We start from the raw sequence: 15,626 nt of genomic DNA, 5'->3' as shown, positions 1-15,626 counted from the left end.
AGAAAGGTTGGTACAGGAATGAGAAAGGAGTTAAAATAATTGACAACCAGGAGACTCAACAGGCCTAACTAAGCGCAAATGTTCAGCGAAGTCGTCAAGTGTAGAGAAGTAGTCTACACTTGTTCTTGCCGAGCACTGAACGTAGTAAGCAATGTTCAGGTGGTGGAACTAGAGAAGAGGAACAATTGAACAAGGGCAAACAGGACTAATTAAATCCCCATTATAAACAAAAATTCCATCTACATTGTTACGTTTATATAATAGATTCCTATGCAATTTTGCCAATCCTACTACGGGTAAAACAGCCTCATGGTCGCAGAGGCAAAATACTTATTGCTATAATCACTCGGTTACACACAATTCACAGTACTGTATTTATATAATTAATTTGGATGTTCATGGCTTTGCATAGATTAACTTATTTGATAAGATATTCCATAACATATTACTTATTCTTTCCCGGTGATTGTTGAATAATGTATACGTACACATAACATTGAGTTTACCTTTGAAGAAACTGGTGGCACTGAAATGGATGGAGATACATCTCTTGAAGGGTTCAATGCACAAACAGATCTTTCATCTGGGAATACAACAGAAACTTTAAATAAGCGTTGAAAGCAGATCCAGTCTTTAGGCATAAGATATGTTCAGTTAATTATTCAATTCTCTTTATCCAAACAATTCCGTATCCTGATGAAGATAACTAAAGGCATGTAATTGATTTAATTTCAATTTTTCAAGCAAAATGAAAGGACAAGGTTTTATTCTATGCATTTATGTGATGAAAGTTTCACTTCTGGAAACACAAATTTTAATAATATCTATATAATTAAAAGTGTCATCTTGACAACTTCCTGTTTGCACTGTGCTTTGATTTTAGAAAAAAAAACGCTACCACATATGGCTGTGATTTTTGGCCCATCTTACCTCGATGAAAAATAAAAGACTTATTAGCATTTAAAAAAATCTTGAGATTTTCTCTCCTGTCAATCACCGCCATGAAGGCCACGCCCCTTCTGGTGGGAGGGGTGAGGGACTATAAACCCAGAAGGGTGGGCTTGGCTCACTTTGTCTGCAAGATGGCGAGGGAGAGGTCACGACTCTGTCTGAGCTGGGAAACTACAGAACACTGTGAGTATGCAATGTACTTGAATAAATGATTTGTTAGCCCTTAATGAAAATGAAATGAGTTGTTTGGCCTGCCCTGTGCTTGAAACTGCAATGGCAATGGAAATAAAGTGAAAATACAATCAGCTGTTTGGCTTGAGCCTGCACTCTGCTTTAAAGTGCAATGGCAATGGAAATAAAGTGAAAATGCAATGAGCTGTTTGGATTGGCCTGCCCTGTGCTTGAAACTGCAATGGCAATGGAAGTGAAATGAAAATGCAATTAGCTATTCGGCCTGTCCTGTGCTTGAAACTGCAATGCAATTGGAAATGAAATGAGTTGTTTGGCCTGCCAAAACCACTAATTTCGACCCACAAGGCCCCTATTAGCCAAGAAACCAGTCCCTTTTGCCCAAAATGCTCATATTAGCCCAGGAGGAGCATTTTGGCCCAAGAGGCTCGTGCCAGGCCAGGAAAAGTCCAGAAAAAGCGCCTTTCACTGAGATTTCACTCAGATTTTTTTTTTAAAAAGAACCCCAAGAATCCATTTGGCCCACAATGTCCGCACTAGCCCTCTGGAAACCAGTCCCTTCGGCCCACAACACCCATACTAGTGCTCCAGAAAGTCTAGTTATTTTTTAAATTGTATTCTTAAGATAATAAGTGACCCAACAGTAGAATGAAATGTACCTCTTGCAGCGGACACATCTGACTGCAATTTGTGGTTAAAACGACAATAAAATTGTTACTGCATGCTATAATATTGGAGTACACCGATAGCAACCTCTGGTGTTTTTACACAACAGTTAGCATAGAAGTATGGAAGGATGGTTAATGAGTTTCTATGTAATGAACCAGATTTGATTTGGAAGCTAAAGGCTAAGAAGGTTGTGACCATAACATAAAATTCAACCTGCAATTGAGAGGGACAAGATGAAATCAGATATGTTGATATTACTGTTCAGTAAAGATGACTACAGAGGCATTGGGGAGGAACAGGCTGAAGTTGATTGTAAAGGGACCCTAGCAGGAATGATGGCACAGAGCATTGGCAGGAGTTTCTGATAATAATTCAGAAGACGCAGGACCTTTTCATCCCAAAGAGGAAGAAAGATTCTAAGGGAAGAATGAGGCAACCGTGACTGATATAGGAAATCAAAGACAACATAAAACTAAAAGAGAAGGCATATAATATTGCAAAGATTAGTGGGAAGGTAGATGATTGGGAAGCTTTTAACGACCAACAGAAGGTAACCAAATAGCAATATGGGGAGAAAAGATGAAACATGAAGGTTAGCTAACTAGAACGTTTACCCGAAAGATGCCTGGATTAGAGGGCATTAGCTACAGGGAGAGGTTGGACAGACTTGGATTGCTGGAGGTTGCGGGAAGACCTGCTGGAAGTATATAAAATTATGAGAGGCATAGATAGGGTAGACAGTCAGAACCTTTTTTTCCCCAGGATGGAAAAATTCAAAATGAGAGGGCATAGCCTTAAAGTGAGGGGGGCAAAGTTTAAAGGAGATGTGCCGGTCAACATTTTTACACAAAGGTCGTGAGGGCCTGGAACACACTGCTGGTGTTGGTGATTGAGGCAGATACGATAGTAGCATTTATGAGATTTATGAATAGGCATATGGATATGCTGAGAATGGAGGGATATGGATTATATGCAGGTAGATAAGAGATGGTCTTGGCATCATGTTCATCACAGACATTGTGGGCCGAACCGTCTGTTTTTGTATTGTACTGTTCTACATTCTATGAGCCAGAAGGAACAGGAGCTGACCTTGCAGTGCCACAGGGATGGTTTATGCACAAAAAGGTTGAAGATTATTTCGAGTTGAGTGCCATACGTCTTAAAGGGTTAATTGCAAATCTGGAACTGCAATTTCCCAACCCAAGGATATTAATTACAATAACTCAATTAAACACAGGGTTTGGATATCAATAATGGTGTTTATCATCAGAAGTTAAAAATAGAGAGTCACAGATAGGGTCACACAGCTCAAAACCGGTCTGTGTTCAACCAGCCATCAATTACCCAATTTTACTAATCCCATTTTCCAGCAGTTGACATCTGGATTTCTAGACAGAATGGCACAGGAGTGGGCCCTTGGCCCACAATGTTTGTGCCGAACATGATGCCCAGTTAAACTAATCTAATCTGCCTGTACATGATCCATATCCCTCTATCCCTCTATCCCTCTGAAATGCCACTATCATGTCTGCTTCCACCATCACCCCTAGCAATGCGTTCCAGGCCGCCACCAGTCTGTGTAAAATAATTGCCATGCTCATCTCCATTAAACTTTCCCCTTCTCATCTTATAGCTATGCCCTCTAGTGTTGAACATTTCCCTGTCTACCCTATTTATGCCTCTCCAAATTGTACATACTTCTATCAAGTAGTCCACTCAACCTCCAGCGTTCCAGAGAAAATAATCCAAGTCTATCCTACCTCTCCATGCAGCTGAAACCCTCTAATGCAGGCAGCATTCAGGTGAACCTCCTCTGCACCCTCTCCAAAGCCTCCACATCTTTCTTGAAATTCACATGGCAGGAAATGGCGTTGGGTAGACTGATGGGACTGAAGACTGATAAATTCCGAGGGCCTGATGGTCTGTATCCCAGGGTACTTAAGGAAGTGGATCTAGAAATCGTGGACACATTGGTGATCATTTTCCAATGTTATATAGATTCAGGATCAGTTCCTGTGGATTGGAGGGTGGTTAATGTTATCCCACTTTTTGAGAAAGGAGAGAGAGAGAGAGAGAAAACAGGGAATTATAGAGCCAGCAGATGTAGTGTACCTGGACTTTCAGAAAGCCTTGATAAGGTCCCACATAGGAGATTAGTGGGCAAAATTAGAGCACATGGTGTTGGGGGTAAGGCACTGACATGGACAAAAAATTGGTTAGCAGACAGGAAACAAAGAGTAGGGATTAACGGGTCCCTTTCAGAATGGCAGGCAGTGACTAGTAGGGTACCACAAGGCTCAGTGCTGGGACCGCAACTATTTACAATATATATTAATGATTTAGATGAAGGGATTAAAAGTAGCATTAGCAAATTTGTAGATGATGCAAAGCTGGGTGGCAGTGTGAACTGTGAGGAGGATGCAGGGTGGCTTGGACAGGTTGGGTGAGTGGGCAGATGCATGGCAGATGAAGTTTAATGTGGATAAATGTGAGGTTATCCACTTTGGTGACAAGAACAGGAAGGCAGATTATTATCTGAATGGTGTCAGGCAAAAATACTAGAGGAGCTCCTCTACTATCTTTGGTGTCAAGTTGGGAAAAGTAGAAGTACAACGAGAGCTGGGTGTCCTTGTACATCAGTCACTGAAAGTAAGCATGTAGGTACAGCAGGCAGTGAAGAAAACTAATGGCATGTTGGCCTTCATAACAAGAGGATTGAGTATAGGAGCAAAGAGGTCCTTCTGCAGTTTTACAGGGCCCTGGTGCGACCACAGGAGTATTGTGTACAGTTTCGGTCTCCAAATTTGAGAAAGGACATTCTTGCTATTGAGGGAGTGCAGCGTAGGTTCACAAGGTTAATTCCCGGGATGGCGGGACTGTCATATGTTGAAAGAATGGAGTGACTGTGCTTGTATACATTGGAATTTAGAAGGATGAGAGGGAATCTTATTGAAACATATAAGATTATTAAGGGATTTGACAGGCTGGAGGCAGGAAACATGTTCCCGATGTTGGGGGAGTCCAGAACCAGGGGCCGTCGTAGGCCCCCCTCGATCATGACTGACCATGGGTGATGCATCCTAGTTGTTGGCTGCTTGCTCCAAACCTCGGCTGGAGCATCATCACTTGTGGCTGATTAGACCAATGCGGAGTGACAGATTCCATATAACTTGGTACTAAGCCCTCTGTATTTTACACTACTTAAACTATTTAGAATTAAATACATGAAATCTGAACATTACCAAAAATGTATGGTTTTATAATAAGCAACAGCAGCATCCGCGAACAAACAGCAGGCTAAAATTGAGATTAAATGGCATTTCCTTTCTGAGAGGGTATTGCCTCACCCCAGAAATTCAGTTGTTGCATCATTCTGTGTATTCAAAGTGGTGACAAATGTTAGGACTCGAGTGGAATTAAGGGTTATGGGGAAAACCAGAAAAAGTGAATGGTGAGACAATATCAGATGATTGAGATGGTTACCATGTGCTCTAAATAAATTATCAGCATTGATTGTTGTCCCTATTGTATTGTATACAATATAATGGCCTTTTGGCATTTAACTGAAACCTCCTTCCATGTTTCCTCAGCTAAATGTATGATTGTGAATCTTTATTACTTCTTTCTCACGTTTGTATAGCCTATTTTTTAAATACAATTACACCATTCACTTCAACTACTCTCCGTAGTATTGTTTCACACTCTCACCACAGTGAAAACATTTCTGAATTTTACATGATTTCCTGATGACTCTTACATTAAACGCTTCTTGTAGTTTTCGCTACGTGGAAACATTTTCTCCATAACCACAACAAAAATCTTACATCATTTTAATGACTATTATGTCAACTCTCAACATTTTTATTCATGAGAAAGGGGCCAGTTTAGACATTCTCTTCTGATATGTTTCTCATTGCATCCATCTCAGATAGCCATATCCCAAAATACAAAACTCTACTTTCTGCACTCAAACTCAATACGGGTGTAGTTATGTAGGTGAAACTCTATGTTTCAATTCTATTCTGCTTGCAATAAATTGTAGCATCTTAGTTGCTAACCGGTGACCCAACTTTCAGTGATTGGTGTGTTTGTAGTCGCAATTTATTTTACTTCCGACTCCCTGCAATAAGTAACTTTCTACCAAAAAATTCAACTTTGCATTTAGCTATGTGGAACTTGATTCACCACCCGACATCCCCAAACAGTATCATCAGAAAATATAGAAATTTGGTCTGTCATGATGTAAATATTGAGCATGAGTGGAATGTAACACTAACTCTCAGAGAACTCATTCACCCTTTCTCCCCCACTGTGAATAGCTGCCCTTAACTCCCACTCTTTGTTTTTTCCCCCCGAAATCAATTTGAAATCGGCAATTCATTCTCTCAGGAAATATCCTGACCCCACGGTGATCAACTTTATTCATTACTAGACCAAGTACAGACCCGTTGGGTCTGTTCCCCCAACGTGCGGTTGTGGGGGGGGGGGGGGGGGGGGGGCGGCATTCTGCTTGCAATAAATTGTAGCATCACAACCGGTGACCCAACTTTCAGTGACTGTCCCCCCCCCGACGCACTGCGCTAATTACCCCTTGATATTATATTAATATTATTAATTTGCTCCTTTTACCCAAACATAACCACCCTATCTACTGAATGTAACACGCATAGCCCCCAACTTGCAATAGCACATCTAGACTCTTTGGGGGGGGGGGGAGAGAATTTGAAATCGGCAATTCATTCTCTCAGAGAATATCCTGAGGGCACGGTGATCAACAGGGAGGGGACCAAGTGCAGACCCGTTGGGTCTGTTCCCCCAACGTGCGGTTGTGGGGGGGGAGGGGAGGCGGCATGCAGAGGACACACTAACTATCCCCCCCCGGGAGGACGCTAATTACCCCCCTTGATATTATATTAATATTATTAATTTGCTCCTTTACCCCATAACCACCCTATCTACTGACGCATAGGCAGTCTCATCTAGAAAGGGGGGGGGGGGGGGTAGAGAGTGAGGGCAGGAGAGAGGAGACACAGAGGGGCACGAGGGAGAGGGGTGGTGGTGGGAGGAGAGAGGGAGGGTGGGTGCGAGAGAGGGGAGGTGGGGGGGAGGGGAGGGGAGTGAGTGGAGGGAAGAGGGAGGGGAAGAGGCGAGGGGGAGGCGAGGGGAGGGGAGAGAGGGGGGGGAGAGGGGGAGGGGGGAGGGGGGGGGGAGGGAGAGGGGTGGGGGGAGGAGGAGCGGGGAGGGGGGGGGGGGGGAGAGGAGAGGGGGGGGGGGGGGAGAGGAGAGGGGGGTAGAGTGCCTTTTTATTTCAACCCAAACCCCCCCAAACAACCATTTGCAGGCAGTGAGTTTTTACTTTAACCATATTTTCATTTTCAAAACCACATTAAGGGTACTTACTCACAGTTGTGTGAACATGTGTTCAGTGTTATTCACAGCTCAGAGAAACATGACCCTCTGCCTTCCTCCAGCTTGCAGACTAATTGAGGCACACCACTTCCTGGTTTTATAGTCCATCCCCCCTGCCGCCGCGGGGGCAGCAGAGAGGATGGGGAATTTTGTAAAATCATTAATATCTCTGTCATTTATCATCGACTGGAAAAATCCTCGGCACACATGCGGCATAGAGCGAGGTGGCCAAAAATAACGGCCGTAGGTGGCGGCGTTCTCTCGGAAATCGCAGCACAGATCGCCAAAACCGGTCAAGAACAGACTTTTAGTAATATAGATAGATAGATAGATAGATAGATAGATAGATAGATAGATAATGGGGTACCATATCAAAACCCATTAGATAAATAACCACTGTTTATTCTTACATTCCTCTCAGCAAACTTACAAGACACAAGTAAAACTCAAAAATTCAATTTTTCATGTGCCAGTGAGTGTTGCATGATGAAAACATCTGTAAGATTTTGATCGTGATTTTTACAGTGGCTCACATTGAAAGAATAATTCATGACTTCCCATGAAAAAGTAGTTTGATAACTATTGATGTTCCAGTGATTTAGGAGAATCTCCACAACATCAATCAGAATTTACTAAAATACAACAGAACGACTTCAATTGATCTAGGCACTGACGTTACTGTACCATGAATGATATAATTGCCAGAAAATTCAATTGCATTGCACTGCCCTTTTAAGTTGTTCCTGGAGCGAAGCACAATGACCATTTCAGAGGCATTGCTTGTCAGTTATAACATTCATCTAGTTACTTTTTGGCATCAATCACCATTATGATGCAATTTCCATATTAGGGATACATTGGATGATATAATTCCTCATGCAATCCTGTTTTTGGCACACTGCAGGTAAATACGCATTGGCCTGAGTTACCAGTTATGAGGCACTCCGAGGACAAGTCTTTGTAATATAGTCCTTAGATTAAAGGCCTGAAGCAAAGTAAATTAATTATCTACATTCATAGACACTCACACCATTCCCAACTAACTCAATCAATTTCCATTGCCCCTTTGCTGTTGATCCCACCTCTCCTCCTCAACTACCAGAACACCCTGATGTCTCCCAACTGTACAACATCCAGCAAACTGCATGTCACTGTCCCTCCCCATCTCAATTAGAAAATAGAACAGGGTGGCACAGGAATGGCCCCTTCAGCCCTCAATGTTTGTGCCAAACTTGATCCCAAATTAAACAGATCTCATCTGCCTGTACATGATCCATATCCATCTATTCCTTGCACTGCCATGTGGCTATCTAAAAGCCTCCTAAATACCACTATCGTTTCTGCCTCCACCACCACACCTGGCAGTGCGTTCCAGGCCCCCACTACTCAATGTAAAAAAACTTCCCCCGCAAATCTCTATTAAATATTTCCCCTCTCGCCTTATAGCTATGCCTCTAGTGTTGGACATTTCCTCCCTGGGAAAAAGGTTCTGACTGTCTACCCTATCTATGCTTCTCATAATTTCATATACCTATCAAGTTTCCCTTAAAGTTCAAACAGTCCAGAGCAACAATCGAAGTTTATCTAACTTCTCCCTGTAGTTGAAACCCTCTAATCCAGGCAGCATTCTGGTAAATAACCGCTGCACCCTCTGCAATGCCTCACCTCTTTCCTGTAATGGGGCGACCAAAATTACACGCAATACTCCAAATGCAGTCTTGCCAAAATTCTATAGAGCTGCATCATGACTTCCTTACTCTTACATTCAACAGAGGCAAGCATCCCATACATCTTCTTCACCACCCTATCACCTTCAGTGAGCTATTAACTTTGACCACGATCCCTCTGCACATCAAGCAGCCAGGGATGCAGTGCGAGCCAAGGGTGTTGTAGGCAGCCATTGCTACAACCATAATCCATTATAAAGAGGCCTGTTAAAATCACAGTTTGCTGTATTTACTTTGGTGGGTGGGCCTGATCTATGATAACGATGAGAAGGCCTACCGGGAGGAGGTGGCTGATCTGGCACTCTGGTGTCAGGACACCAGCCTCCTCTTGAATGTCACAAAAACTAAGGAGCTGATTGTGGACTTTAGAAGGGCACAACATCCGAGGACGTACACGCCACTGGAGATAAATGGGACTTCTGTGGATAGGGCGAGCTGCTTTAAATACCTGGGAGTTCACATCATAGAGGATCTGATATGGCAACACACACTGCCGCACTGGCGAGTAAGGCAAGGCAGCGCCTTTAACACCTCAGGCAGCTGAGCAAATTCAGAGTCTCTCTGAGGATCCTTCAGTGCTTCTACTCTGAGGCTGTAGAAAGCATCTTGTCCGGCAACATCACAAATTGGTTTGGGAATTGCTCTGCCCAGGACAGGAAGATTCTGCAGAGAGTAGTGCGTTTGGCTGAACGCACCATGGGAACTACACTCGCCCCCCTGCAGGACCTATACACCAGGAGGTGTAGATCCAGAGCCAGCAACATTATGGGGGACCCCTAGCACCCCAGCAACGGACTGTTCCAGCTGCTACAGTCAGGCAAACGCCTCCGCTGTCATGCTGTGAAAACAGAGAGGATGAGACGGAGTTTCTTCCCACAGGCCATCAGGACTGTAAACTCTTATCTCACCAGGGACTAATTTACTGTACTAATTTACTGTTGTGTTGTGTTATTTGTAAAAAAATATTTTCGAACATGTAAATACTGATTGTTCTATTCTGTTCGGTAGTTTTTGCACAATCAGCAGGCATTGCCACTTTTATTTCACTGCACATCTTGTATGTGTATGTGATAAATAAAGTTGACTTGACTTGATTAACAGTTATTTATTTTAATTTTCTGTTCTTTCTTTCCTACTGCTCGAGCCAAATAGGAAGGGCAGGACATATATTAACATCACACTTATAAATAAAAATCAGATCTGTGGAGAGAAAATCAATATATAGGTCAAAGACCTGTCATGAGAGAAAAGGAAAAAAAGAGAAAAAAAGTTGGTTTTAAGGTGGTGAAAAGGTGGGGAAGGATGTATAGGATAAAGGAGATATCTCAATGAGTCGAGTCTGCATTGCTGTGGAGATATGTTGTATAGTGAGACAAGGAGAAAGCAGACAAGAGAATGTGGAAAAAGTACAAATACAGGACTGGCGGACATGCCTAGAAGGTTAGGTCCGCACCCTACACATTAGGGCAATTTACAGAAGCCGATTAACCTACAAACCTGCACATTTTTGGGATGTGGGAGGAAACCGGTGGACCTGGACACAACGCACGGAATCACAGGGAAAACTCCACAGACAGCACCAGAAGTCAGGATTCAACCCGAGTCACTGTTGCTGTGGAGCAACAGGTCTACCATGGAGAGGGGAACAAGTATCACAGAAGGATTGAAAACATTAGGTCTTCAGACAGTAAAAACATTCATTATTTGTTTGTGCTTGTACTCTACAAAGAGACCCATTAAAAACTATTCCAGATGTAGAACACTAAAATATTCTGCCTTTAGAAACTTGAAATGATTGGTGCAAAAATAACAGAAGACATCTAAACTTACGTGAGACAGGAAATATAAAAGGAATGACAAAGATCAAAAGCAAAAATAAACTTTTCTTGGGTAATTTACACTTTCGTCGAGAGCTTCACACCCACAGACTTCCTGTCTTTTGAGAGCATTGCCAGTACTTTAATTTCACCTGGATTAATAAGTACGGGACTTCATCTAGCCAGAAATAAAATGAAGCCGCAAGCATACAATTACAGCAATTGGGCCTTTGTAATTAATGTCAAGAACAGATTTTGCACGGTAAATACATTCTGAAAAATGTTCAACATTTTGGGAACATAGAGTTTTGAAAACATTTTCTTTTGTTTCATTAAAACGAAAAAAAAAATCATTTACAATTACACATCCTTTCTGCCCACCTCCATCCTCTGTTCCTTCTGCATCTAAGACATTCTTCTCTCCTCCATCAACAGAATGCAAAAGGGTGTATTTATTTTGGAGTGGAATGGCCACAATGCACTCTCTGCCTGCTCACTATCTAGGTGGTCGACCATCTACTTTCTGCCTTACAAGTGACCCCCCCGCTGTAACTCACACTACGCTTTCATACTCCCAGAGAATCCTGAAGTTGTCCAGCTGCAGTTCCAGTTTCCCCACACATTATTTCAGTCAAGAGCTGCAGCTGGACGCACTTCCACTGGTGTAGTCCTCTGGGACACTGGAAAACTTGCTGACTTCCCACTCTGCAGGAATCTAGACTAAAAGACAATCAGCCAAAAGCAACATTTGCTGAACATAATGCAAATGAAGCAGCTGACCGGTAGCACTCAGTATGAAAGTCCGTACTTAGTGCATTTTACATTGATTCTCATTCAGCAATTATTCCTGAGCATTGAAAATATTATTTTCCAATGTCTTTATCATAGCCAAGCTTTAGTCACCAAAGATTTATTGCCAGAGTGATTTTACAAAAATCCAAGTTTTCTTTAAGTATGTAAAAATAGTACTTCAATAGTGTAGGTGGAATGTGAGGGGGTGAATATATGTGACATTTCATAAGCACCTGTTTAATCATCTTACTCATCTATTTAGTTTTAAATCATTCAATTTGCTTTCTATTAGCTCATTTCAAAATGCTATCTTCACAAATGTTAGCCTTTTTTCTTTCCAATTATGTACTTACTTTGAATGAATTGGGACTGGTAGGATGACGACTGTTTGCTTTTTTCAGGGGAGTAGCTTCTGCTGCTTGATCCAGAGTGGCTGTGAGGAGATTCTCTTCTGTAATAGGAAGTTTCCCTTTTATGAGGTGAACGTTCTCTTCCGTGTGGGGTGGGATAGAAGTTCTTTCTTCTTAAGTTATCCCTGTTAGAATACCAAACAATTCACTTAAAATACTTTGTTAATGTACTTATTCTTTACAATTCTCATATTGTGTTTTAAAGATTACAAAGTCAAAGTAATACCTATACAGCATTTTAAGGATAGTAATTCTTTCAGGATAGAAACTATTTTGTCATTGGTCTATGTAATACATTACAATATTTTTATATACTGTGTATCATCATAATCTATCTATCTATCTATTTTATTATTATATAAAACTCTCGTGCCATCCGACCGGCTGCCGTCCGGCTGCCTTTCTGCCTTTTGATTCGTTCCATCGTGTGATGTCACAATGCCCAATGCTCGCAGATGTCCAATCGGAATGGCCGATGCTCGCAGATGTCCAATCGGAATGGATCCATTTACATGTACGGCTGCCGGCTGCATTTCTTCCTTTGATTCCTTGCCACGCCGAATCCAGACGCACAATCGTCGAGATCTTTTCCATTTCGGTAGAGATTTCACTTTTCTTTCAAAGTATCCGCTCCTCATTACATTTTGTCGTGTTTAAGTACACGTTTTTAATCAAATCTTTCTCCCCCCCCCCCCCAATATTTCAAAAATAAACTGGCTTCTCACCCATAGGAGCAGCCATTTGGGTAGACATTTCACTTTTCATTCCAACTATCCACTCCTCATTAGATTTTGTTATGTTTATGTCCACATTTTTCATTAAATCCTTCTCTTCCCCCCCCCCCAACTCACTCATTTTGTCGCCTCCTACTGGCCAGCGACCATAACGGCTGCTGGCGCCCGCATCTCGCCTCAAAGACGCCATTTAAAACCAGCCGCACTGCTCATTCCTGAGCCGCTTAAGTTGGAGGACATCTCCCGTGGGGGCTACGGGTAGGGAACGGCTGCGTTAGGGGAGCAGACCCAACAGGTCTGCCCTTGGTCTAGTACTTATTAAAAGTCTGATCTTGCACGTGTGTGTGTGTGTGTATATATGTGGTTGTCTTTACATCTTCGCGAAAACACTACACGGTAACGATGACATTTATTCCATATTCCGATTGACATTTTTCCCCTCGAGGCTGAGAGCATCTTCACTGAACATTTATGCTTTATTTCTCGACTCATTACTGATTAAAAGTCTAAAACAGTCAAAAGACTTTGAAATTAAAACAACCAGCTTCAACTGATGTCACAATGGCTCAGCTAGCAGTGATCAGCCTCACTGAAGATTTCATCCTATATTTGACAAGTTATTCACGATTAAAGCTTTAAAAATGCCAACTTTCACAAGATTTTTACGTTCACATTTTTCCCCTCTAGGCAGAGCACCTTCACTGAACATTTTATGCTTTATTTCTTGACTTATTACTGATTAAAGTTTAAAAAAAATCTAAAGACTTTGAATTGAAAACGACCAGCTTCAACTGACGACGTCACAATAGCTCGTCTAGCAGGGGGAGGGCGAATTGCTATTGCAAAGGGAGGTAGGGGAGTGCTGGAATCTTGCGTTCGGGAATGGCCGAGTTGGAGGACCATGCCTCCTGTGGGGGCTTCAGGTAGGGAACGGGTGCGTTGGGGTAGCAGATGCAACGGGCCTACACTTGGTCTAATATCCTCGAAATCTTACATTTCTTATGTACATCTGCCTTCCATTCATCATGACATATTTTCATGGCCTTCTTCACAGCTACTACGACGGGTCATAATAACTAAAATCAAGTTTTAAGAAGTGTTTTCTCCAAATCAAGCCTCTAGCTACAAATGAAGCAGCCCAAGAGGTTTAAGAGTTGCGAAATGATGAGAGGTTGATTGTGGGTTAGTTAATTAAAATTGGAAAATTCAATGTTCTAACCGTTGGATTTTAAGCTACCCAAGCAAAATATAAGGTGCCATTCCTCCAGTTTGAATGTGGCCTCACACTGGCGATGGAGGCGGCCCAGGTCAAATAGGGCAGTACGGGAATGAGAAGGGGAGTTAAATTGGTTAAAGACTGGGAGATACGGTAGGCCATGGCGGACCGAGCGCAAGAGTTTGGCAAAGCGGTTGCCGAGTCTTCACTTGGTCTTGCCAATATACAGGAGCCCACATAGCGCACACCAGATGCAGTAGATGAGGTGCATGTAAAGCTATGTGAAGCTCTGTGAACCTAGCAGAAGTTAGTGGAGTTGCTATTGCTCAGGAAAAGATGCTTGGGAAGCTGAAAGGTCTAAAGGTGGATAAGTCACCTGGATCAGATGAACTGCGCCCAGGGATCTGAAAGAGGTATCTTTAGTGATTGTGGAGGCATTAGTAGTGATCTTTCAAGAATTATTAGTCGGGAGTGCTCAAAGAAGAAATCAGCAAATATTATTCCACTATTCAAGAAGGGATCGAGGCAAAAGATGGTAAATTATAGGCCAGTTAGCCTGATTTCAATGGCTGTTTGACTTTAGATTCCATTATTAAGGATGAGGTTTCTGAGTAAAATAAAATAGGCTGAGGTCAACATGGTTTTGTCAAGGGGAGATCTTGACTGACAAATCTGTTCAAATTCTTTGAGGAATTGCTGCCTCACAGCAGAGATCTGGGTTTGATCCTGATTATGGGTGTTGTCTGTACGGAGTTTGTACGTTCTCCCTGTGACCGTGTGGGGTTTCTCTGAGATCTTCGGTTTCATCCCACACTCCAAAGGCGTACAGGTTTGTAGGTGCATTGGCTTGGTATAAATGTAAATTGGCCCTAGTGTGTGTAGGATATTGTTAAAGCGCGGGGATCACTGGTCAGCATGGACTCGGTGAGCCGAAGGGCCTGTTTCCGTACTGTATCTCTAAATTAAACAAAAAAAAGTAAATAGCAGGATAGACAAAAGAGTTAGCTGATTTTGTTCACATGGATTTTCAGAAGGCCTTTGATAAGGCGCTGCACAAGAGGCTGCTAAACAAGATGAGAGCTCATGGTATTAGAGGGGAGAAACTTGATGGATAGAAGATAGCAGATTGGCAGATGGCAAACAGGAAATAAAGGGGGCTTTTTCTGGTTGGCTGCTGGTGACTACTGTTGCTCTGCAGGGGTCGGTGTTAGGTCTGCTACATTTCATGTTATATATTAATTATTTGAATAACGGTATTGATGTCTTTGTGGCCAGGTTTGTGGATGATACAAAAATAGATGGAGGGGCAAAGAGGAAGTAGTGAGTCTGCAGAAGGGTTTACAAAGGTTGGGAGAGTGGGCGGATGAAATACTGCATAGCAAAGTGTGCAGTCATGCACTGAGGCAGTAGGAATAAAGGCAAAGGACTATCTTCTAAATTGGGAAAGGACTCAGAAATCAGAGGCGCATAGGGACTTGGAAGTAGTCATGCATGATTCCCAACTGGTTACTTTGCTGATTGAATCGGTAGTAAGGAAGGGAAATGCAATGTTAGCATTCATTTCACGAGAACTGGAATATAAAGGCAGGGTTGCAATACTTAAGATTTATCAGGCACTGGACAGACCATAATTGGAGTATTGTGAGCAGTTTTGGGCCCCATATCTGACGGGGTGCAGGTGCAGGCGTTGGATTGAGTCCAGAGGTGGTTTA

At 42.5% G+C, this 15,626-nt stretch overlaps 1 protein-coding gene across 5 annotated transcripts in view; it reads right to left on the bottom strand.

The window, feature by feature from the left end:
* The window catches only part of pphln1 (periphilin 1), a 73,971-nt gene that overhangs the window by 28,093 nt on the left and 30,252 nt on the right, over positions 1-15,626 (bottom strand). For all 5 annotated transcript variants that reach the window (XM_055650431.1, XM_055650433.1, XM_055650429.1 and 2 more), the window contains 2 exons: positions 11,908-12,089; positions 507-583 (listed from right to left, as the gene is read on the bottom strand). In XM_055650431.1, the coding sequence (XP_055506406.1) occupies positions 507-583; positions 11,908-12,089 (259 nt within the window). The remainder of the gene's footprint in view (positions 1-506; positions 584-11,907; positions 12,090-15,626) is intronic.

Source organism: Leucoraja erinacea, chromosome 19, assembly GCF_028641065.1.
Source record: "Leucoraja erinacea ecotype New England chromosome 19, Leri_hhj_1, whole genome shotgun sequence".
Taxonomy (NCBI): Eukaryota; Metazoa; Chordata; class Chondrichthyes; order Rajiformes; family Rajidae; genus Leucoraja; species Leucoraja erinaceus.
Note: the sequence above shows the minus strand (reverse complement) of the source record. Positions and strands in the feature narration are given on the sequence as shown.